The sequence below is a fragment of the Canis lupus genome, chromosome 4 (assembly GCF_011100685.1).
Source record: "Canis lupus familiaris isolate Mischka breed German Shepherd chromosome 4, alternate assembly UU_Cfam_GSD_1.0, whole genome shotgun sequence".
Lineage (NCBI taxonomy): Eukaryota > Metazoa > Chordata > Mammalia > Carnivora > Canidae > Canis > Canis lupus.
This window is the reverse complement of record NC_049225.1, coordinates 53814721-53841510: the sequence shown is the minus strand read 5'-3', so window position 1 is coordinate 53841510 and position 26790 is coordinate 53814721. Positions and strand designations below refer to the sequence as shown.

At 39.2% G+C, this 26790-nt stretch overlaps 1 protein-coding gene across 1 annotated transcript in view; it reads left to right on the top strand.

Moving 5' to 3' along the window:
- ITK (IL2 inducible T cell kinase) overlaps positions 1–26790 on the top strand; it is a 63282-nt gene that overhangs the window by 11453 nt on the left and 25039 nt on the right. The window contains exons 2-7 of the mRNA XM_038534925.1: positions 8820–8924; positions 10974–11055; positions 12821–12949; positions 16173–16213; positions 18732–18883; positions 22816–22881. Of these exons, the coding sequence (XP_038390853.1) occupies positions 8820–8924; positions 10974–11055; positions 12821–12949; positions 16173–16213; positions 18732–18883; positions 22816–22881 (575 nt within the window). The remainder of the gene's footprint in view (positions 1–8819; positions 8925–10973; positions 11056–12820; positions 12950–16172; positions 16214–18731; positions 18884–22815; positions 22882–26790) is intronic.

Below are 26790 nucleotides of genomic sequence, written 5' to 3'. Positions count from 1 at the left end.
GAATGGATTAGAAGTTATCTTAATGATGGACATGTAGTCTGTTTTCCAATATTTTGTCATTATAAATGATGAGGAATAATAACCTCATATATATGTAACTTTCTGTATCAATACATCCATAAAGGGTGATTTTGTCCATCATTGGCAATGTCTGAAAAAAATTTTAGTTGTTATAACTAGGGAGGGGAGAGCTACTGGCATTTTTGGGTAGAACCTAGGGAGCTGCTAGGCATCCTACAAAGCAGAGGACAAACTCACAAGGAATTATCCAGCCTAAAATGTTAATAGTGCCAAGGTTGAGAAGCCTTAGTCTGTAGAAAATACTTCGAGAAGTGGAATTGCTGTGTCAAAGGATATTTGCATCTGTTATTTTATTAAATACAACCAAACTATTTTCCATAGAAGTTGTGCCAATGAACATTCCCCAAGGCCATGTGTGTGATGCTTGCTTTGTCAAAACCTCACCAACACCATATTACCATATGTTTTGATATTTGCAAGTCTGACAGGTTCAGAAAAAGGTATCTTGGTATAATTTATTTACATTTCTGTTTTTGTAGCAAGTTTGAGCATTTTTTTCATATATTTAAAGAGAAATTCATATTTCTTTTGCCTGTTTTTCTATAACCTTGTCCATATTTTCCTTAATAATTTGTAGGAGCTCTTTATTAGCTCAGTCCTTTGTGTAGACTAGTTTTGACCTAACTTTTCACTGTCAAGAGATTTGTATCCACCTGCCAAACCATTACTATTAAAAGTTTTGTCATAGGGCTCACAAACATCACTTTCTGCTGCACACTTAGCTTTACCTGCTGTTCCTTCAATCCTAACAAATATTAATTAAGCGTCACCTTTGTGCTAGTGTTATTTTCTGAAATGCCGGGAAGTTGTTATTAATTTATACGCTTTGGCCACTGACCCTCCAATGTTTGAAAGATATATAGGAAAATAGACTCTTTCAAATTCATTAACAATCTCACAAGGCCTATTCTGGAAAGAAGGAGGGTTTTAAAAGAGCATTTGCAGAGCAGAGACAAAATGTGCAGGGCACCTTTAGGATCTACTTCACACTGGCCCACAGCACTCACTTCTTGCTCTTCATTTCTACATAAGGCCTTTTCTCTCTACTCCCTTTTGAAAGCAAATCTAAACAAACATGCTTTTTTAGGGCAAAGATCACTAATATATTTATCTAACATGAATGAGGCCTGGAAATTATTCCTGAATTATTGCTTCACTTCTAAGATAAATATACCCACGTAAAAGTACGGAGTTGCCTTCTTAGAATCTATGAAGAAAATAGCTATCACTCAAGAAGAAGATGAGAGCACCATCATGAACCTCCATGGATGATAGAGAAGAGCGGTGACAGGTGCTTCCTAGCTGCCACTTACTGCTAGTGGGGTCAGGGGGTTACAAGAGCAGAGAACTGCTTCATTTTGCACACCCATCATTCGATGTGTACCCCTTAGCCCTCTCCAATAGTCATCTGCCAAAGTTGTAGTTCATTGTGGTGTTTTTAAATTTATGAATGCTTTAAAATATTATTTTCATTTTTCTGCTTAGTAAATTTACATGCTCACTGAAAAATGTCGTATATTATAAAAATACATAACTTACACTGAAAGTCTGCCATAGTGGTACCCACAAGAAGGCCAGTGTTAGCAGTGTTCCTTTTGTATTATTTCTTTGTTTTACATATACTATTATATATTTTGTTATTTCTTTTCTCAAAAATGAGACAATGCCCCATCTATTGCTCTAAATATTCTTTTTTCAGAAAAAATATATTTCTGTTCCTCCATATACACCAGCCTTCTCTTTGTTAATGGCCACAGATTAGTCACAGGATGGATGAACCCTAAGTAATTTAGCCATTTGTCTGTTGGCGAATATTTAAGTTTCTCTAGGCTTTTGGTGAAATAAATAATGCTGTTATGAAATCCTTTTACCTACATCTTTACATATTCTGAACCAATGTCTCTATAGGATAAATCCTATAAGGGAAATCTATATATGTATGTATTTAAATTAATTGTTTTTAAATACAATAAGAAAGATACATGTTAATGGTAAAATAGTGAAACAGAATAGAAGGGTATGAGGTTAAAAGCAAAGTTCTCTTTCTACTTCCTACTCCCAAACACCAGAGCCATTCCCGTTAATGTCTGCTCTTCATAGTGTCTCATGAGAGAATACACTCATAATTTTAAGAAAGGATCCCAAATTTCCCTCTGGAAACTATATGAGAGTATAGTCCATTATCTCTCTGTTTTTTCTTCTCTCACTTTTTCTTCTTTTTTGAGGTAAAATTTTCACATTTTCCTCTTGGGTCGTCAGGGTGCTACTACTGACAAAATGGCAGACTTTGAGGGAAGCTAGAGTGTTTTCCCCACAGCACAACCAGCCTCATTGAAAACCACGTTGTGAAAAGCTGAGGTGAGGAAAGCCAGTTGACTCTGGTTTAGCTATGACTAAAAGGGCTTGTAGAAAAGAGGAAAGAAAAGAAGGTAGGTGTGGGATGGATCATAGTTTCCTGACTTTATGTCTGCCCAGGAGCGTCAACATCTTCTCCCTTAGCTCCAGATTCTCCCAGAACTGAAAAGTATCATGGACTTAGGGCCAGGTGAAGATGGGTTGGGGGAGGGGAGAAGCCAGCAACAGTTCATCCCAAATTGCCCCAGTGTTTTAGAAGATGCTACTTTTTTCATTGAGACTGTAATGATCACGTCCTTATTAGGTATCAGGCAACATGCCCGGTGCCTTTCCAAAGCTTAGGTCATAGTGACCCTACACAGCAGCTGTCAGCAATCCCATTCCTCCTCAAAAGCTAAAAGAACTAAGCCCAAAGAACAGAGACAACTTGCCCTGTGCTACTTGTCATCACAGAGATTCAAATCATGGCTTTTTCAAGTTCTGAATCTCTGCTTTTCTCCCTTGCAGCACCAGGTCCCCTTTGTCATCAAAGGCTTCTGTTGAGTTGGGAGGCAGGGAGTAAATTCATGGGCTACTTTGAGCATGTTTTGCAGAGGATGAAACTAGAATCCAGGAAGACTCCTATGCCCCATTTTAGAACTGGCATTCTACTGTGTATGTTTGGAGGTGACAACCCCCAAATCAGTCACTTAAGTTTCATTTCACATGATATCAGTTATAATTTCAATTGTGTCATCATGTGATTTCAGATTGTACAATGCACTACACACCAAAAGAGGCATTGAGTGAAATATTTGAAATGCCTTGGTTAAAATCATCACCAGAAAGATTTTCTAATTATAAAGAAGTTCTTATAAAGGCAGTATGTGGCCACTTTTACAATGTTATCAGGGAAAGTCTGAAATATACTCTTCTTGAAAAATACTCTATTAGCTTATGCCTGAAATTCCATTATCAAAGCTCCTTCTTGGCTTCAGTCTCTAATATCTGTCCTAATCCAAACTCCTCTAAAAATAAGCCAAGCTTTACTCAATAAGTTAAACTTTTGGTGAATGACTATTTGAGGAAGATTTTGATAAGCAAGTGGGAGGAAAAGCAGAAAGCATAAGCCCTCTGAGAGGAAATGTAACACAGTTGAGAAGACCAGGAAATAGTCCCTTTTGTGGTTTGGGCCTGATTATACGAATAATTTGCAAATTAAACAAATGACTCTAGAATGTCAAAATTACCAGTATCACCAGTTAAAAATTAACATTGCCCTCCCAAATGTTGGTTCTTGGTTACATATTTGCCCAAAAGAAAATCACTTCCAAAAACGGACACAAAAAGATGAGAGAACAAAGTCTTCATTTATGTACGGTATTTGGAGAAAGAAAGGAACACTTGAGAGATTGATTTATCATTTGAATGAGTTTATTTTGTGAGTAGGTATATGTGATTTTTGTAAGTCTCTAAATTAGCCCAATAATTCAGGGACTATTATCATTCTTTACTTTAGGAAAAAACAAAAACAAAAACAAAAAAAAAAACAAGGCAGCTGAGAAGTTGAAACACTTGCCTCACATTGCGCAGCTCATCATGCAGATGCAGGTCTACCTGACATGAAAGTTGCAATCCTCTCCCACTTTGCCTCTCCAAAGCTGAAATTTGGCTGTTTTTCAGAAGAGTGGAGATATCCTTTTTCATAGGTATCAGATACATAGCTTCTCATTGACATATCTGTGGAACTAACCAAGCAGCCAAGGAGACAATGTTATAGAAATGAAGTGGAGGTATCATTCTGAAGAAGCAGAAAATGTACTCCCCCTTTCAAATCCAGCACAAGCATTGCACGACCAAATAGGATGCAGACAAATGTCTGCTGGGCCACAGCTTGTAGTATAGATTACGCAAATGATTGTTTAGTGTGGAGTCTGGGGAATGAAAATCTCCTGTGGAAAGTCGGGGCATGTGCAAAGCCATGAAATATAGCCGTTAAGTGCTCAGACTCTGGAGTCATAGATTTGAGGTTGTACCTGCCATTCCACTTTTTAAGAGACTTGACCTCTCTGAACAAGTTCCTCACTTGCAAGATGGGCCAATGATACTTTGCAGGATCATAGATTAAATCGGTTCTGGCCTGCTGAGTGGCTGAAGTGTAAGTGCTCAAAGATGTTGATCATTCTTTATTTCAGTTTTGTTCCCTGCCTCTCTCTTTGAAACTCAAGGTTCAAAATTCTATTTTATACAATATACTAACATAAAAAGAAAGGGGATATAAAAGTTGTATGCACAAGCTTGCCTTTGTGCAAATATGTAGACACCAGAATCTTGTTGGATTGCGTTTGACATATGTCAGGTATCCAGGGAGAAGCTTTGGAATATGAAGACAGTGCAGCTTTGAACATGGCCAAGAAGAGACAAAGGCCAAGTGAGGTCCTATGATTTTTCACCCCAGTGATGCAGATGGAATGACAAATAAGAATGAGAGCAGGTTTTACATGGTGTCTCTCTTTTCCTGATGGCTATTGTGTGGTTTCCTTGGAAGGTTTACCCTGGCATTTTTCAGAAATAGCACAGTTGTTTGGGATGATTACAGGCAATCACCATTTTGCAGAGATGGAACTGTGTTTAGCTCACTGACCGGCTACACCCCAGTACCCAGTTGAGGGGTTGCATAGCTGGTCTTGTGTTTACCACATATCAGATCTCATGAAATTCGAGGACAACCTGCCTCAGGACACCTGTTTAGGAAAAAAGAGTGACTTTTGATGGTGGAACATGATATCCATACCAACAGAACAAACCCGAGAGCCGGCTCACCTGGCAGACTGTTAAAACACAGTCTCTTAAAAATCCATGTTTGAAGTCAATAGATATTAAGAGATCAAAGGAGATAATCTGAGGTGGAAGAGAAACCTCCTTGGATATCTTGAAGCCACACTGTCCAATAATGTAGCCACAGCCTTGTGTGGCCACTGAGCACTTGAAATGTGGCAAGTCCAAATTGAGATATGTTATACAATACATAATTTCAAGGACTTAGTACTGAAAGTAATGTATCTCATTATTTTTTTATGTTGATTACAAGTTGAAATAAGATTTTAGATATAATAGGGTAGACAAATACACTCTTAAAATTAATTTTATTGCTTCTTTTTGCTTCCTTTTAGTGTGGCTACTAAAAAACTTTAAGTTACACATACGGTTCACATTCTGCTATTCTTGGACAGCACTGCTTTAGAACTTCACAAAGACTTCTCATATCTACTCACAACTCTGGTTGATACTTAACAACATTTTATACCCTGATTTTGATGATCCTAGGCTATTAACAACCAATACATATCCAGAACTTTGCTTCCCCAGGGCTTTGCTTTTACTGTGAACTCTGCATAGGATGATTACCCACCCCCATGCCACTAGACTTCATACCTAGCTCCTTTTTCAACTCCCTGATCTTTTCTCAAAGGCCCTCTCCCCAGACAAAGCCTGTCCTGTCTACAAGGTGGGCATATCAATCTGTTCTATTTTCTTTATAGCATTTGTTTATATTGTCTGACTTCTCAACAAGACTGTGAGCACCAAGAAAAGGTTAACCATGTTCATCTCTCTATTTCCTGCCCACGGAATAGCACTTAGCTTATAGCAGACCCACAGTAAATAGTTCCTGAATAGCTAAATGCATTAGCCTTAAATCTGAGATTGTTTAAACTGTGCTTTAATGTGATGCCCTTAGTTTATATCATACCAATTGAGCACCTATTGGAGACTCACCACTATGCCTTAGAGATATGGTGATAGATGTCCTGGTCTCACTCTCGGGAGAGAACAGGACTCAGTGGGTTCCAAGGATAAACATCTGTGCAAACAGAGTTGTCATATTACTGCCATGAGGCTTTTGTTGTATTTTGCTATGTATACTACTAAGGAAATAATGCAACAGAAGTCAAAAAACAAGATAACCTCAAAGCTCAGACTCCCTGTTTACCCAGAGCAGCAGAAGATTGTTGAAAAGGCAGTTCCCTTGTGTTCTTCTGTTTTCGAAAAACAGATTAACCATCCTAAAGAACTATGATTATGGGCAGGACCAACCCATGTATTTCAGGCCGTGGAAGACTCTAAATGAGAAGATATTTTGAGCTCAAAGAATATATGTTTTCAGAGGTTTTTAAAGGAAAATTGACCTTTTAATATATCCTTACATTACAAAAGCAAGCTGCAAACCACTGTGTGGAGCAGATGCTTATTTTTGTTTGTATATGTGCTATAAATGTGTGTGGGAAAGACAAATGCATTCCAAATGGTTAACCTTGGCTACCTCGGGGTTGTGGAGAAGGGTGCAATCATAGGGCTCTATAAATATTTTCTTAACATATTGCCATGTTATTTTATCTGTTACAATGAACATGGAAAAATTTTGTACTTTCAAAAAATGAATTAAGTAGTCTTTAGAAAAAAAATTTAAAAAGAAACACCACATCCCTATATTTGGTAGGGATACTTTTCACATCTTGACTTTTTTCATCCCAGTTCTCTGCCTCGGCTGCTAAAGCAAAGGCCAGCAACCAGGCTGGATATAAAAAAATAGAAGCACAAGCTGAGCTCACTTCTGGAGAATTTTATGATGTTATGGCTTTCTTACCATAGTTAGGAATTCCTTAACCTCTTTAATTGGGAGGGTACCCTTTATTGAGGGCACTTGCTTTAAGCCAAGTAATTTGTTTACATATTCCCATTTTGTTCTCTAAATAAGCTCTAAAAGGTAGGTATTTATATCCTCACTTAGTGGATATAAAAAGTGAAGTTCAGGGAGGTGAGATGAATTGTCCAAGGTCACAGAGCTGGTTATAGGTTGAGCCAACCTTGCAGAGAAGAATTACAAAAACAACTAGAAAACAAGTAACAAGATGGCAATGAGTACAAACCTATCAATAAGCAGTTACATTTAAATAGTATTTACATAGCAACTATATGTAAATAGTCTAAATGCTCCACTCAAAAGACATAGGGGGACAGAATGAATTGAAAAAAAAAATAAACCAAGACTCATCTATATGCTGCCTATAGGAGACTCACTTCAGACCCAAAGACACACACAGACTAAAAGTGAAGGGATGAATAAAAGTATTCTGTGCAAATGGACACACGTGCACACAAAAATCCAGGTTAGCAATAATTATATCAGTCAAAATAAAACTTTAAAACAAAAAAATGGTAACAAGAGACAAAGGGCATTATACAATGATAAAGGGACCAATACAATGAGAAGATATAACAATTCTAACAATGAGAAGATATAACAATTGTAAGTATCAATGTACCCAACATTAGCACACCTAACAACATAAAACAGATAGTAACAGACATAGAGGGAGAGAGAGAGAGATTGATAATAATACAATACTAGTAGGGGACTTGAACACCCCCACTTGTGTCAACTGACAGATTATTCAGACAGAAAATCAATAAGGAAATAGAACCCAACTTTGAAGCTAGCCTTTTTCAACCTTTTGCCCAAGTCACCACCATTTGATACCTCTTTCTAAAAGATAAGGTGTAATGAAGTATTTTGCATCTGGTTCCATAGCTGAATTAAACTCTACTCTCAATGAAAGTCTAATTCTAGGCACTTGTGAAAGGCTTCTGCTCCACAGAAGCTTTTCCTTAACTAGCCTTCTTTGGAGCCTGATAGTTCACAACAGAATCTGTCCCATTGGGTGACATCCCCTTGGATCCACTCTCTAAGTACAAGGACCCTTAGAATTAAGTAACATGTAGAATCATTATAAAGCATGACTATCACATGACCATAATGTAAATTAATTACCAAGGAAATAAACCTAACTAATTTCCAAGGAAATAAGACATGAGGCCAGTAAGATGAGGAAGGTGAAGAAGAGAAAGTTAAAGGCAGAGTCAGGAATGTCCTACAGGGGTGTTGTTGTGGAACTGTTGATAAATACGAGGGACCTGGAGAAGGCAGATGTAGAAAAGAAAAGTGCCACTGAAGGTATATATCACCATCCAGGCCAGGTAATGGATTGGCACAGTACAGAGAGAATGTGCACACATGTAGCTGGTTTCTGTACTGCACTCCTCACCCCAGCTACAATACTGCTGTTTGCCAAAAGGTCCCTAACATATAAGATGTCGTGGCTCAATGGGTAAAAATCAGTCCACCTCATCAAGAGACAATTCACAGGGAATGTTCTCCCAGGAGTCTGCTGAGAGCATCTCTCTGAGGCACAGAGGGTCAACCAGTAGCTTCTAGATATATAGGGGGTGGAGGGTTTTGTTTACAAAGCTAATGGGTCTTATCCAGTAATGGATTTCTACAAGCAACCTGGACAAAAACACTGTCTGCTCTCTTCTTTAAATAGATTATGCTTTTTTCCGCACAGAAAAAGCGCACATTGAAGGGCTCCATTGAACTCTCCCGAATCAAATGTGTCGAGATTGTGAAAAGTGACATTAGCATCCCATGCCACTATAAATATCCATTTCAGGTAAGTCCACTATGCCCAAGGGTTCTAGCTCCCCATTCCTTGGACAATGGTTGAAATCTTTAGTCTTTGCAATAGAAGGTGGGACAGGGTTGACTAGGATCTATAGTTAGATCTTAGATTAACCCCAGAAGAAAACTGCTATGTTCTTACATCCATCCATCCATCCATCCATCCACTCATTCATTCATTCAATTCAGCAAAGCACAAAATCTTGAAAAAGTTTTCTTACCTCATTTACTTTTCTCTTATGTCTTCCCTACCTCAACAAAAGTCCCAATTCTCTGCTCCTAAAGGAAGGGGGAAAACTATTAATGGCCCCAAGCTGGGTCACCCGGGTGGCTCAGCAGTTGGGCATCTGCCTTTGGCTCACGACATTGTCCCAGAGTCTCGGGATCGAGTCCTACATCGGGATCCCTGCATGGAGCCTGCTTCTCCCTCTGTCTGTGTCTCTGCCTACCTCTCTGTCTCTCATGAATAAATAAATTTTAAAAATTAAATAAAATCTTTTTTAAAAAATGGCCCCAAGCCCAATTTTCTTTAAGTACAATTTACTCATGTTTTGGGACAACAGATTGCAGTACTTGATTTTAAATTGTTTGGAGATTCTGGGACAAAAAGATTCAAATTTTATAATCTCAGAGCTATCTAGAGTTGTGTTGTTCAATATACATGTGGATGTTCAATATTTAAATGTAAATTAAACAATATTAAAAATTTCTGAGTCACACTAAGCCACAGTGGAATGAACATTTCACATGTTCAACAGCTGTGTATTGGACAGCACAGGTTATAAAACATTTCCACCATTGCACAAAGTCCTACTGGACAGAATTGGTGGAGGTTATCATTAGTCTTCAGGTCATGACATTGTCCAAATCTTGTCATCACTCTTGGCATCTATGACTCTGAAGGAGAGTAAATATCTCCTTGTACATTCTAGGGTACTGTTCCTCTTTGCCAATTTGAGAGGTAAATATTCCATTTTTAAATGTGATGTAGAAAAGGACTCTTTTCCTATTAGAAAATTGACCTCCACGGGTTGACATTTTTAGTAACGAAAATAAAACAAAGAGCATGCATTTTCCTATCATTAAAATTCCAATTAAAAATGAGTACATTTGGGTCCCCTGGGTGGGGGTTAAGCATCTGCCTTCCACTCAGGTCATGATCCTGGGGGTCCTGAGATGAAACCCCTAATTGGACTCCCTCCTCAGTAGGGAGTCTGCTTCTCCCTCTCCCTCTGCCTCTCCTCTCTCCCCTCATGCTGTCTCTCTCTCTCAAATAAATCAATGAAATCTTTTTAAAAATGACTACATTAAAGGAGTACCTGCACCCCTGACTCTTGATCTCAGCTCAGGTCTTGATCTAAGGGTTGTAAATTCAAGTCCTGTGTTGGGCTCCACACTGGACATGGAGCCCATTAAAAAAAAATTTTTTTTTTAAGATACATGAAAAAAACTGGTGAAATTCAAAGATCTGTACTCTAAGTTAGTAGTGTTGGACCAATGTCAATTTCCTGGTTTTGAAACTGTACTATGGTTATGTAATAAGATGTTATCATTAAGGAGAGGTGGGTGAAAAGAACACAGGAACTCTGTACTCTTTATAGAACCAGTGGGGTGGTTTCATATATTATTATATTATTTCAAACTAAGAAGTTTCTAAAATCTCAATTATACATTTTTCATCTAATTTCTTACTCTTTCATATGCCAGAAAGATTTTTTAATCACCTAAAAATTAATATGGGAAATAAATGTCCTGTCACATGGAGAGCTTATTCTCTAGCTGTTTTAATTTAGCAATGGCTTACTAGTAACATGGAATCTCAAACAAGTTGTGTGAGCTGTGGGGATTTACCCTGTGTCTGCACAGCATTCAAATATCTGAATTAAAAATGACACAGGTCCCCTAATCACCCAGATGTGTGCCTTTAAGTGACAAACGCCCAAGGCCCCACTCTCAGTTCAGTATGCTAGATGGGCCTACTGTCAGCCATCCATCTCTGGGTGCACCACTCACCTTGGAATCTGTGTGTATCTATCTCCAGGTTGTGCATGACAACTACCTCCTCTATGTGTTTGCTCCAGACCGTGAGAGCCGGCAGCGCTGGGTTCTGGCCCTTAAAGAAGGTAACTACTCTCCTGTGTAAATGGCTCCCACAGATTATTTGATTATAGGCTTGGGTTCTTCTGTAAGATAAAGGGCAGCTGATGGTCAAATATTTCTTGCTTTTGGTGTTGGTGTTGGATTCCAATTTTTCACCCTGGGCCCAAGAGGCAACAATCAGTACAGTGCAGGGTCAGCCAAATCCAGCCTACCACCCATTCTTATAAGGGTCTGAGCTAAGGATGGTCTTTGTATTTTTACATGGCCCCATTTTAAAACATTAGGGAAGTACCTCCATAATATATCAGTTTTTCCTACTGGTGAACAAAACCTAAAATATTTACTATCTGACCCTTTAAGAAAAAGTTTGCCAACTCCTGGTCTTGTGTGAAGAAGATGGGCCATTGAGTTAGATGACCTGAGTTTGAATCCCGGCTCTGCTACTGACTAGCCATGTGTGCGTGGGCAACGTCCTCAGCTGCTCTGCGCTTCAGTTTCCCCTATCTATAAAAAAGGAAAGAAGGAGAGAGTGATAATAATAGTACCTGCCTCCAGAACTGCTTCGAGTAAAGCCCTTGAAACCAGCCTGGCCAGAGTCGGCACCCAATCAATGTTAGCTAGCTTTAACGGTTTTCAGGGCAGCAGGAAGGGTATTCCTTAAGGCTCCCCTTCCTGGCAGCATAATTAGAACCAGCAGAGTGTTTGGGTGTATGCGAGATGTGCAACCAGGCTGCTAAGGTGAAAATCCCAGCTCTGCCAGTTATGAGTATGTGACCTGGGGCTAGCTCTTTGACCTTCCTGTGTCTCCATTTCCTCAGCTATAAACTCTGACTAGTAACCATCGGTCACATCATTATTGTGAGAATTAAATGTGTAAAGACACATCAGATACTTCCAACAATACCCAAAGAAAGTCCTCAACCAGTAGTACTGTTATTTCACCTGAAGCCCTGGATTTACAGGAGAACTGGGTTCAGATACTAATCTGTCCCTAAGTAGCTATAAGGACTAAGTATAAGCCAGCCATTTGGAATCTCAGGAGCTAGGATGGCTTTATCTGAAAAATGAGAATAAAAATACAGTTCTTATCTCCCTCCAAGGTCATTGTCTCAAATGGGGTATGAGCAGGCCAGCACTAGAGAAGCTAGAAAAGGCTCTCAAGTCCTGGGACTTAGTATAAACATTAAGGAACAAAAGTTATCAAAAGGGCCCCAATTATGTCCATTGGCCGTTTTCCCTCTGTGGAGGGCTTTACTCACAGGATGTTAGAGCTGGAAGGAACATTTGAGATGGCTTGTCTAGATCTCCATTCCTTATACTTCTTTTCTTTGGCAAGAGAACCTCTTTTTTTTTTTTTTCCTACCAAAGTCTCACTTTAAAGCCACAAATCTGGAACCGATAAAAGCAAAATTCCTGTGGTTGAAGGTAGAGAGACGAGGGGGTAGGGATCCCTCCTACTCAGTCTCCCCATTGCCCCTTGGGCACTTTTGTAGGGCCCGCTGATCCAGTCTAACAATCTCATTGAACAGACGAGGGTGTTGTCCAAGCAAGGGACCTACAATTAAGGCAAGGCCAGCCGCCAAGAACCCAGATCTGATGATGCCTAAGTCCAGCATGTACTGCTGCATAAATGGATATGCTTGGGGAAAAGACCATTTTTTCTGACTATTCTGGGTACTCCTCACTCAAGCTCACACAGCAGGGTCTGATTGCAGAGAGTTGGAAAGTTGGTAGCCCTTGGTAGACTGACCTGGAAGTAACTCTTCTACTGGTGCCGATCTCTTTCAGAAACAAAGAATAACAACAGTTTGGTGCCCATGTACCATCCTAATTTCTGGATGGATGGGAGGTGGAGGTGCTGTGCTCAGATGGAGAAGCTTGCAGTGGGCTGTGCTCAGTACGATCCAACCAAGAATGGTAAGGGACTGGGAATTCCCTTTCTCCTTTGCAAAATGACTGATCTCTCTAGTCATAGGAAGTAAAAGCTCTCAGCTTCCTGTCATCAGGAGGGTCAGGGCTTAAATACAAAATTCTGCATTTTCAGAACTTTCAGAGGGAAATCATCTGCCTCAACCATTAGTCTGCTGATGTTTTTTCATCTCAAACCTTATGTCTTTATACTCCTTGCTACTAGAAGTATGATCCTTGGACCAGTAGTGTCAACATCCCTGTGAGCTAGAAATATAAATTCTCTGACCCCATCCCAGGTCCACCAGATCAAAACTTGTGTTTTAACAAATCTCCTGGAGATTTGTGTACACAGTGAAGTTTGGGAAACACTGCTATAACCTTCAAGATAGAAAATGTAAATGACATCGTCTACTTAAATCTTAAGTTGTAGAGACAGATTTAGAGGTACATACATTATTTATTTATTATAATGGTGTCACGTCACACATAGGTTTAATTACACCAGCTCAACTTTATACTGTTGGAGGGGAAGAAAGCAAACCCCAAAACTGCTTACTGCACTCTGCGGCTTCTCCCTGCTTCCCCTTCAAACTCGCTGTTGATCTCTGTAATCTCAGAGAAAAGAAGGCCACAGCCTAAATGCAAAATGAAAACAAAAAACATTGTTTCTAATCCCTGGAGGTCAAAGGCCCCAGAACTTGAGATTGGTATGCAACCCGGCTTTCTCTCCCGCGATGGCTCTGGGACTTGAACCTTCAATGAAGTGCAGCTTCACCTGCATGCACTTTTACACATGGTGTGCTCCCATTCCTCACAGTTGTCTGGGGTAGATGGTGTGAAGTCACAGAAGCAGAAGACCTTGAGATGTTAGGTATGCTCAAGGTCACACCGTGAGGAAGTGCTCTGCCAAGCCATTGTTGAATAGCAATGATGGATCCTGTGAATTGTTTTGCTCCCATTCCTCTCTCCTCTCAACCTCTCTTACCCTAGCCACTTTTTCTCATCTCTCAGTTTCTTCTTTGCACAAAAACCTAATACCTCACGTTGACAACCCAAAGCGGATGTGCTAAATGTAACACATGGCTGGGTTTTCCGTGGCTTCCTGAGTCACAGCCCCTCTTAGTACCACTTTTAAAACCACCGCTTCTCACCTTCCCCATTGGGAAAGAAAATTTAAGGTTGCCAGTCCCTTGCTTAGCCCAGAAGAACAATATATACCTAGTTTTAGAAGTGAATGATCTTCTGCATTATCCTACAGCCCATACTCACAAAGGCTAGTGTTTCATAAAAAAGAAACAGGTTTTATATGAGTGAAATCCACCATGATAACAAAATGGCCTGGGCTTTCTCCAGTGAGTAAAAGCCCTTTCCAAAGCCCAGCAGCCTGGTCTCCAAATTCCTGCCAGCACCTTGCTTGGGCCCTTAGACAAGTCACTTGGCCATCAAGGGCCCTAATGTCCTCATCTCTCCCATGTTAGGGAAAGTTTCAGGGGTCCTAAGATGAAACAATTTCTAAGCCCCTTTCCAGCTCTGGAGTCTTTGAATCTGTATTTCCATTTTGCAGTTTTCACCCTGCATGTTGCTGCTGATCCTCTTTAGGGTGCATGGGATTTAACCTCCATTGAGTCTTAGACACAGGACCGGGGGCATCTGAATGACTCACCAGGATGACACTTGGAGAGGGCTTCTCATGCTGAACTTGCCACATGAATCCAGGGCCTAACCACTGTATAGTCACTCTGTTAGTGGTTGTGCATTTGTGTTGTGATAATGGGATTGTGGAAAGCTCTTAGCACAGCTGCTGGCATTGAGATGTCCGAGTTCTCAATAAATGGTAACTGTGCCTACCAGTCTTTCCTATCTGGGGACAGAGGAATCTGAACCTGAGATATAGCAGTATGTGTGTCTATGTCTGGAAAGCAACAGAGGTGGTTGGGTAAAAATGGACCCTGCTCTACCCAATCCACAGTGACACTCATTTCTGCAACCAGAACTGGCCCTGATGTCAGTACACACCAACTTCACACAGAGGGAGAAGAAAGAAGGGAAGACTAAGGCTAGAAGAAGAGATACCTGTCACAGAATGTTTAGGGCTACAAGAGGCCCAAGGCCACACAGCTCATTCCTGGTAGAGCTGGGGTGAGAACACCAGTCCCCTGGTGCTCTGAGTTGAGTGCTCAGTAGGAACCACGCTTCCAATTATGTTTGTTTTCTTCTTCTCGGTTAATCACAAACCCAGGTCAATACCCCACCGTGCTCTTGCTTAAGAAGTTAGCACAGGGGCTGGGTTCCCATGTCATTGTGTGGATCTCCTCTTACCACATTCCTGGGAGGTACTGTCCCAGTCAGGCAAGGATTAACCTTGTATGTGAGTCAACCTCACATGGAGATGAGGAGCTCACCACCTACTTATTGAGTCTATTCCCATTTTCTATCTAATTATTAAATAATTCTTTGAATTAAGCAGAAGCCTATGTGCTGCCTCCCATGCCCCACCTACTCCCAGACATTCAATTTTGGTCTATTGATTCCAGGCCTGACCTTTTCAGTGCCTCAAAGGAGAAATATCAAGAGACAGAGAGGAAGAGATGAAAGGAGAGAGAGAAGAAAAAGGAGAAAAAGATGAGAGGAGGAAAGAGAAAAAAAGGCAGAGAGGAGAGGTAAAGAGAGGGAAATGTGGAGACACAAACAGATAAACAGAGAGAGAGGTGCTTAGGGTGTTGTTTGGAGGAGATAGTAGGAACACATGCTCAGAAGCATTAACTAACACGATGACCCCTCCCTCACCGCACCCGCCCCCTCCCCAAGCCCACAGCTGCCTCAGGAAGCCAGTGAGTCACTGTTACCCTGAGTCATCAATTCCCACTCTGGGGTTTGGCATGTGGTAGGTGTGTTTGTGGAGGTCTCCCGGCCCACAGAGAAGGACACAAGCCTAACACCTCTGTAGCAACTGTTGGATTAGGTTTTTCCTAGGAACACAGAATATTGACTTCTAGAAGCTTCTAGTATCTCCTAGAAAATGAAATGGGGAACCAACATGCTAAAAGAGATAAAACTCAGGCTCTACACAGCCGATTTTCCTTTCTGTGTCTCAACATCTCCTTCTGACCCTTTGCTTCTAGTGTTCTCCCAAGGGCCTCTTTTCTCTGAAAAGCCCCCTGGCTGCTCACCTCCAGTTGGGCACATTCAGTTTCATGTTCATTTTGTTTTTCTGTTTTTCTTGTTTCAGCTTCAAAGAAGCCTCTTCCTCCTACTCCTGAAGACAACAGGGTAAGTGAGGGCACGGTGGGCGCCCAGCACTGCAGCTGCCTAACTAGCATGTCCCCTCTGCACTTTCCCCATTTGTCCAGATTTTTCAAATCTTGGGCAATGCAGCAGGTTGTAGTAATTCAGTTGAAATGAACACACTGGGTTTCTTGGACCTGAACTGTCTCATGTGTCTATTTGCACAAAAGGACAATTCAGCTGCTAAAACCTCAGTTTATTTTATTCACTCAACAAAAACGTATTGGTATCAAACTGTATATCCAGCTACCTGACCACTTTGAGGTATAATAAAGCTATGTATATAAAATGATGTACTGGGGCACCTGGATGGCTCAGATGGTTAAGCATCTGCCTTCAGCTCAGGTTATGATCTCTGGGTCCTGGGATAGAGCCCCATGCCAGGCTCCCTGCTCAGCAGGGAGTCTGCTTCTCCATCTCCTTCTGCTGGTACCCCCACTCATGCTCTCTCTCTCTCTCAGATGAATAAATAAAATCTTTTAAAAAATAAAATAAAATGGTGTAATTATTCCACATCTTACTTTTGATAATACTTAATATTTTTAAGTACTTCTACACTTTTACTATTTCAAAGATGTATATGTATATGTGTGTGTATATATATATATATATATATATATATATATACTATATATGTGTGTGTGTATGTGCCTCCTTTCCTCACTATCTGTTCTAGCCAGCCACTACAGAGGGTTATAGTTTTATTCACATTTTAAAGCTTGGGAAATCAAGTCCCAAGAGAGGTTTTGAGGCTTTTCCAAGGCCATTCAGCAACTTAGTTGTTAAGCTAGTAGGCAACAGAGTTTCAGGCATGGTGGTTTTAATTCAAGTGGTGGTTCTCAAAGTGTGGTCCCTGGACCAGCAGTATTGGTATCACCTGGGAGCTTGTTAGAAATGCAATATAAATGCTCAAACTGGATCCCAGATCTACTGTCTTCATAATTCTGGAAGAGGGTCTCAGCAATCTGAGTTTTAATAAACCTCCAGGTAATTCTGGGGCACAATGAAGTAGGGAGAAACACTGATCTAATGTATTGATCTATAAGATTTAAGTAATACCAAGCCAGCTCTGGGGAAGCCAACTCTGGCTGCAGATGGTTTCCCTCATAGTCCCACCTATACAGGGTGGAGGTTGTATCTAGGCTCTGAGTATTATTACACATTATTATTATTATTATCATTATAAGCAGATTTCTCACCATATGAATGTCTAACAGGACATTTGAATGTTTTTCAGAATGTGAGATAGTGCAGAGATTTTTGCATTCTTGGCCCTCTCCCATTAAATGCTAGCAGCACACCTAAACCTTTGTGACATTCACAACACTCCCATAGATGTCAAGATGCTCCCTATGGAAAGGTACCACCATCGTTTGAGAACCCCGCTGTGACCTATCTTTTCACAGAGATCGATCAATTAGTTGGGCCTATAATGGGATGAATACCATGATGTCACAGCCCTCTTTAATCTCCAAGTGTCCTTGAATACAACTCCTTCCTCCATTAGCTGTGGGGGTGAAAGCCTCAGTCCCATTGACTCTCATCTGCAGTACTCCAAAACACTACCTAATGAGCTCCACCAATATCTAGACTTCAGATCCTAATCTGACTCGTACATTAGTATGACAAGTTTTTCTTTTTAAATCTCTGGGATTTTTATACCGCCAAATGCTTCAATGTCCTCACAGACATTTTGGTTTCCCAACACCACCATATCTCATCATCACCAGTAATCTCAGTCTCTTCCATATATACTGTCTCACAAAATCTGCCAACCTGTAGCAAGTGTGCCCTTCCTGAACTTCCACAATTGTTTGCTTGTAGTCTCTTCTTCATGTCTTCAATATATCATCCTTAAAAAAATGCTGAGGAGTAGACACTTAGGCAAGAGAGCCCCTAAGAGGAAGAAGGAAGTCCATGTGCTATCAAAGAGAAAGCATTAAGACTAATTCAAGTGCTAAGCTTAGCTATATTCATTTCCCCATTTGGGCCTCTGTTTCCCCATTTCAAACAAAAGAATGGATTGAATGATCTCTCAGAGGCATTCCAGTTCTGGTAGTCTATGATTCTATAGATCTGGACAAAACCACAGTCAAATCAGAAAAGTCTGTACTGAATAACCTAGCACTGACTGCATCACTTTCACCAAGAATATGACGCTTTCCGCAGAGAGGCTATAATGTGTGACCAGCAGACTTTTATGAAAAGCATGTGGCTGCTTGGAATTCACTGTGGTCAAAATTCACCACACAGAATGAGAGGGGAAATGAATTCCAGGTACTGAGTGTCTTTGTGTCATATTCAGCACTGTAGTCCTAAGTCATAAAGAAACCCAACTAGAGAAGGCAGGTGGTTTTAGTGAATACCCAGTGGATTGTAGGAGCTGATGTGTTGACCCAGCATAGAATCAGGAGCAAGTTATAATTTAAGGACTTGTTGATTTTGTTCTGCAGTTTATCTCCTGTCTATGTCATTGCTTGGTTTTGTTTTCTACCTCCTCCAGCGATCACTTCGGGAACCCGAAGAAACCATTGTCATTGCCTTGTATGACTACCAAACAAATGACCCACAGGAACTCATGCTACAACGCAATGAGGAGTACTACCTGCTGGACAGTTCCGAGATTCACTGGTGGAGGGTACAGGACAGGAATGGGTAAGGCATCTTTGTGGTTGCTGTGCCAGCGCTTGACGTGAGGTGGGAATAGAGAAAACACTGGAATGATTTGTCCTCCCTCCGTCAGCATGACCACTTCACTGATGTAGGAGAAGAGAGCAGAGTTAGGAGGAAAAGGAAGGCAGAAGTGGGTTGAGGGGTTCTTTCCACTTCTCAGAAGTGGCAGAGGCAGTCACTTGCTATGCTCTCTACCCATCAAGCACTCCCAGTCTCTGAGCCCATCTAAAAATTCCTGGATTTTTCCACAGACATCCGCAGAGCAGGAGATTGGCAGCTTGTTCTACAAGGAAGCACTATTTTCTTGAGTGTTTGGATGAGACTGAAGGCACATCCCATCATGACGTGTCTATTTTCAAAGAAAAGAAAAGACATGTAGAAATAGTACAGATTAGTGGTTATATTAAGAAGTATCAGGAAGAAGATATGAAAGAGTAGCTACGTTACCAGTCTTTGAACTAGCCATCTACATGAGTCAGGGAGAAAGTTAAGTTGTGCTAATACCAATTGTCCACTATAGGATTTGAGCCTTTCTCTGATCTGAAATACAACAAAATTACTTTTGTTAACCTTCAGAATGCCTAGGATATATATGACTTAGATACTAGCATGAAAACCTTAGTTGTAATGTTTTTAAGTTTCTCAGATTTGTGCTGCTTTATAAGGCTTTAGTTTTTCATTTTAATACATCAGAGGTATTTGCCCAAGCCACAGAATATTCTCCAGAATATGATTTCAATGATTGCATAAATCCGATACAAAAGTGTACCATAATTAGGAATCCCCTTTTGGGGCATTCAGATTACTTCCAGTATTTTGCAGATATTAACAACACTGCAATGAACATTCTTGTATGTTAATATTAGGGGTTTATGTATTCTTAAAGTATGAGGTTATTACTGATTAAAGATATAAATAAGAAAAATACTCCATAACTGTGACATTTGGATGACCTAAATTGATGTCTTATTTAAAAAAAAAAAAATCCAACCTCCATTTGTGCCCATATCAATCCCAAAAGTAATCACTATCAACATTTTCTTGTGTATCCCAGACAAAAAGTTATACATACACAAATGCATCCTTTCTTTTCACTTGAACAAAGGTGATTCATTCTGTTCATCTTGCCTTTAACCTTTGGTAATGTGTCTCAGAGATCTTTTCATATCAGCAGATACAAATCTACTTTGTTTTTTAAATAATTGCATAGTTTTGGAAGATATGCTTGGTTTTTTTTTAAAGATTTAATTTATTTATTCATGAGAGACACAGAGAGAGAGAGAGAGGCAGAGACACAGGCAGAGAGAGAAGCAGGCTCCATGCAAGGAGCCCGATGTGGGACTCGATCCTGGGTCTCCAGGATCACGCCCTGGGCCGAAGGCGGCACTAAACCACTGAGCTGCCCGATAATGCTTGTATTATAAATATTTGAATGATCTGAAATGGTGGGACACTTAGTTTCCAAGTCATTTGTTTTCTTCATTTGTTATTTTAAACAAGGCCACAGTGAAGATGCTGTATTGCTCATGCTCATGTTTCCAGGCAATGTTTTGAAAAAAGATTTGCAACATATATATTTTTGAAAATATATTTTTCTTTTGAAAAAGTATACATCTCACATTTCTAACTACAGAACTGTTGAATTAGAGCATGTCTCCATTTTGATAGATAATTCCGTCAGAACGATTGCCAAATTTATATTCCCACTACCCACCAACAGTGTGTGGGAGTGTCAACAGTGGGTATCACTAACTTTAAAAATATAATTTAAAAAAAGCTAATATGATGAATAAAGAAAGAAGCATACAAATATCTTTAGGTTAAGGCCATAGTTTTTACATACAAATTTGTTTCATCACATCACCTTCTCTTTAAGTAGCCTCATTGATGCCATTATAGGGGGGAGTGAAAGACGGGTGTAAAATATGGTTAGCTCAAGAACTGTATTCTGGGAGACAGTGTTGCTGGCTAGCTGAGACCAGAGCTAGTTTCCCTCTCTAGCTGACTCGTAAGGCAAGTAAGGTCAGTCACATCACCTTCTCTTTGCCTATTATAAGGAGTCCCACATCAGAGACAGGTATAAGACTTCCTGGTTCTACAAACACCAGAACTTACTCAGAAATTCACTCCTCCAGTCAACTGACATTTGTTTAGCACACCTAATGTGCCAGGAAACTTCTTCTCCTGGGTTTCACTTCCCCAAATGACAGTGGCACCCTTTGTTCAGTGGCCTGTGGAAATGCTCAGCTCTGCACTTCAAAGGCCATCAAAGAGGACACCCTAAAGTCTAGCTGGTGTTTTGGGAATTTCCCCAGTGTGCTTTGTCATAATGCAGGATAGTGGAAAGTACACAAGATGGGGAGACAGAAGACTTGGACTGGATATCAACTACTTTTGTAGGTCTTTGGAAAAGTCACTTATGCTTCGTGGGTCTATTTCCTTATCTACAAAATGCAGATGGTAACATCAGCTCTGTCTGTTTCATAGTGTTGAGGAAGTCAATGAGATGATAAAAGTGAAAGAAGCTTTGTAAATTCTACATCCACATGCAAGGGGAAGAGAATTACCGTTGGTGATAATGATATTATCACATGATGTTATGTGGTTGGCATATTAGAACACGGTTATTCTATTTAAAAGTAAAAATGGTATCAGATCTATTAATATAATTGTAAATGTATGGCATGACAAAACCAGACATGATCAAGTGGACTCAAAAAGATAGATATAAAAGAAATAGCAAATTTTAGAATAACTTGACTTCTTTCGATTGACAGACTGCCATGAACACCATATTCAGAGTAATTCTGAAGCTGGATGTTCAATTCTCCAAAGCAAGCACACCACGATTGACTAGCAGTGTCAGCCATGGGTACAGGTTATGAGACAATCATCTCATATTTGGCATCCCCATTTTTGAACTCTTCATTCCTCAAAACCATTCTGTGAAATAGAGTATACATTCCTCATTAAATATCATCACTAGATTGAAAAATGGCTTTATTATATAAAAATTAAAATATGCTTTATGAAACAAAGAGCAAGAAACTCTTAGGCATCTTTTTATAGACTGGCAGAGTCAGGAGGAACTTTATGTGGAATTTAGTTTAGGGTCTTCATTTTACAGAGAGGGAGCCAGAGGCCCAGAGAGTCCAAAGGACATTGCTTTTGTCTTGTAGTATTAAATGTAATAATGAATGTGAACATGCTTTGAAAAATACAGTGCTATACACAAATGTAAAGTATTTTGGTGTGCTGATTAGTCTCTTTATCCATATGTCTTTGTTTATGCACATCTATGTATTCCTGCTCAAAAGAAACTCTCACCTCTAAATCCAGTGTGATTCTTCTTTTTTCTCATGTTTTACCATTTACGTTTAAAGGAGTTCAATTAACAACAATAAAATATTAGGAAGGCCTTGAATTAAAAACTTATAACACTGACTGGCAGTATCTTTTGGGACCTGTGGTTGGAAAGTGATTTTTTTATACTTTAATTATTTTGGCTTCCTCACTATAAAATGGTAGCACAAAAGTGGAAAAAATTCTGATTGTCGCACCCCAAAGAAAATGTTTCCTTATAGAAAATAGAGACCAAACATTAATATTTTTTCCACTAGAGGAAATTTCACAATGAGGAGAGCAACAAATATAGCTTTTTAAGTAAAGTAGTCGCTTCTTATTTATTATGGTTTATATTTTAGTGATGAAACCTATTGCCTTTAACAGATGGCAGAGTTTTGTTATTTTTAGTGACTCTTTTATTCTAAAACTTTAAAGTGTCTTATCAAGAATGCCAAATACTGTGGGACTCCGCCATCTTTAAATGACTTTTAGTGGATTGAACAACCTCTAAAATAGAGATGTGAAAGTTTGTCCTATAATAGTCTAAACATGAATTTCCCTTTTAACAGGCATGAAGGATATGTACCAAGCAGTTATCTGGTGGAAAAGTCTCCAAATAGCCTGGAAACCTATGAGTAAGATATTTTATATATTTTCTAAAAATATGGTACTACGGTCCTCCTTAGATTAGGAGTAAATTATTGATTGATTATAAAAGTACCAGCATTTTTTTTCTTCTTGTACTTTGATCCCTAAGTAAATAGTAGAGGAACATTTTAAATAGGAGAAGAGGACTGACATATGTAGTGACCTCCCCTTTTATCAGAGATGACTCTAAGATCCCTACACAGATTGCAGTAAAAGGAAAGGTTCTTCTGAGAATGTTGGTCTTACTTGAGAAGCAAAAAACCAATATGAACACTGGATCAAATACAAACTCACTTTAAAATATGCTTTAAGGCATACTTCCAATACCAAAATAGCAGACAAAGAGGTATTAAATATCTGCTTGGCTTGTATTGTTTACTTCAGGTTGTCATCTACAGAAGAGTTCACATGGATATAATTTTAATGGAACTACTTAGTGTTTAATGAAATCCAATTGTAGTGGACAATGTACTCACCATGTCCATATGTTCCCTAGCTCAGCTGCTAAAAGGCCCAGAAGCAATAGCACCATAGCACCAGAATAGCATTTGTTCACAGATCTTCATTTCTAAATAGCACTTCCCACTAAAATGGAGTTCTTGGAGAAATGGCTTGGGGATTCAGAGTTGAGGCAGGGACAAAAACAGGATGAACTTGGAACACCTTGCACCAAAAAGTAAAGAAGTACTGCCCCCCCAAAATATTTTAATGATGTGGACTCTTGAAATGGACACAGAAGTCAGCTTAAAATTATACCTTCTGGCCAAATATAAGACAACTTGAGTATCAAAATAAGTAATGACAGTAATGGACTACAATCCATTGAATAAAATAAGAATCAATAACAAGCATAGTTTGATAGACTAGAAATTTCTTTCTTACCATACAGTGCCAGCTAATGAATGTAGAAGGAATGACCACGTTTAAAAATCACCATTTGTAACTCAAAGTATCAACTAATTCAGAGAAGAAACGTCAATGAAAATTTCAGAACTAGGGAGGTGAAAGTTTGATATTTACCTAGTTTCAAAGTATCTTCTCATAAATCACTTATTAGTAATAAAGTGGAAATATTTGATAAACCTCTATCTTAACCAAGTGATCAAAGTTCACAACACAAGTCTCCTGACGTGATACACTGAGAAGGACACAACATCACTGCTGTGCTACCCTGGCCCAAACATGCATAATCTGAATCTCATCATGAGAAAATAATACACAGATTCATATTCTACAATATAACTGGCTTTTTAATAATGTTAATATCATAAAAGACACAAAAGACTGAGAAATTGGTCCACATTAAAGGAGCCTAAGGAGATGACTAGCAATCTTGAGCCATTAAAAAAAAAAAAAAAATAGGGCCACCTAGGTGGCTCAGTTGGTTAAGTGTCTGACTCTTGATTTCAGGTCGGGTCACGATCTCAGGATCCTGAGATTGAGCCTGGTGTTGGGCCCATGCTGTGCTTGGAGCCTGCCTAAAATTCCCTCTCTTCCTTTTCCTCAGCTCCTTTCCCTCACCTCTCTCTCTCTCTTCCTCTCTTAAAAAAAAAAAAAAAAAAAAAAGTGACAAAACACATCATTGGGACAACCAATAAAATTCAAACCAAGTCTGAAATTAGATAATAGTATTGCACTAATGTTAAATTTCCTGATTTCGGTAATTGTACCATGTTTATATAAGTGTATGTTCTATTTCTTAGAAATACATAGGAGTAAAAGTCTATTCTCAAATGGTTAGGAATTATATATATATATGTGTGTATGTATATATATATATACATATATATATTCAGAGGGAATGGTAAAGCAAATATATAAAATGTCAGAAGTTAGTTCATTTGGGTCAAGTGTATATGGGAGCCCTTTTATAGTATTTTACACCTTTTCTATACATTTGAAATTATTTAAAAATGAAAAATATTTAAGTCCTTACCAAATGTAAGATACCAGGGTTGAAGAATATTAGCTAATGAAGACTTCTATCAACTCATTTGGGCTCTTATTAGTTCAAATGTGGTCAAGTTATTTGTTGCTTAAATTCTAATGGACTCTGTAGTGAAGAGCTATCATTTTCTGAAGAGTCTCTCAACCTGAGACGGGCTTTGATCAAGTATGTGTGAGTAGCCCCTCCCTCAGCTAACAGAAGAGTCATCGGTTCCAAGAATACTTGAGCCGCAATGAAACATGTATGAAATATGCTTAAATAAAATTCTTTCATTTTTATAGTCAATGCCTTTAGGAAAAAATAGGCATTTATTTCAAATGATCACTAGGCTGGGAACTTTTGTTTGTTTTTGCTTTTAATCAGAATCTCATCATTTACGATAGAAGGGGCAAACTCAAAATTCCAACAGAGTATAAAGCACTAGAGAATGGTAGAGCCTGGGGCAAATAAAAAAGTGTATGCCCCCTCCCGATGGTACTTTAAGTCATAAACAAAACAAAACATGACACCATACAAGCAAAACAGTCTGTGAGCCCTATCTATTCTACATACTGTCAGTTTGCATTTTCAGATTATAGAATCATAGCTAGAGAATAAAATGACTCACAAGCAGACATCCAGACATTTAGAAGTACATATATATATATACACACATATATATACACATGCACATATACTTTTAAAATATATTTTTACATTAGATATACAATATTTATATTAGAAATATATCTATGTTTATATTAGAATTGTATTATCTATTTCTAAATATACATATATACATACATATATATGTATGCATGTATTAAAAATACTCAATATGATAACTTTTTATCCTTGAACTTAATATTGTCTAGTTTCAGGTGATATTTGCATAAGAACTCAAAAATATACCAGCTGGGAACAAAATCATGGTTTGGTATATCCATTGATTGGCTTCAGGTCTCCTGCCCTGATTGGCGGCATACCCTTGGGCAAGTTTTCTCACCAGGCTGAATCTCAGATCCCTTTTCCTTAAACTGAAGGGTCAGACAAGATGAAGGAGACATTCTAGCTGGCATTCCCTCCCCATCCTTGAACTCAGGATAGACATCACTCTTAGTGACACACCTACCTACTGAGCTGAGGTGCATAGCTTTAGGCAGCTACTGATCAGAGCTTGCACATGAAATGAAGCATATTTTCCATCCCTCAACTAGATAAGTTTCAAGAGCCCACTGAGGTATAAAATACCGGGGCAGCCTGGGTGGCTTAGCGGTTTAGTGCCACCTTCGACCCAGGGCTTGATCTTGGAGACCTGGGATCGAGCCCCACATCGGGCTCCCTGCATGGAGCCTCCTTCTCCCTCTGTCTGTGTCTCTGTCTCTGCCTCTCTCTCTCTCTCTGTCTCGAATGAATGAATGAATGAATAAATAAATAAATAATCTTTTTTAAAAAAATACCATTCAGTTGCATGATGTTCAAAAGTCCAGATGGATCCACTTATTTGTGGCTACTTTCTAACAGCCCAACAAGTTTGACAAGTAGTATTCCTTGCCCACCCAGAACTTCTCTCCTCTGGGGTTTATACTTTCCTAAAACTGGTTGTTAACTGATAATCATTCTATCTCCTCTTATCTAAGAAGTAGCCAGGGAAGCCAAGATGTGGTTCATGTTAACAGCAACATTCAAAAACTTCATCCCTAAAAATCATTCATATTCTTCTTACCACTTTTTAGGTTTTTTACCAGACCCCCAAATTATAGAAATAATATAATTACTTTGCAGATCTTGAAAACCAGTCTAAATGAGAAAAACACTGCATTTGCTTTACAAGCCTAAACTTCCAAATTTTACTTAATTTTTATAGCTGTCCTAGCCTCATTCTATTTATAATCACCCACGGACTTATGAAATGGAGAAACTAAAGTTTTTCTAAAGTTTTATCATGGAAAATTTTGAACATGCACCA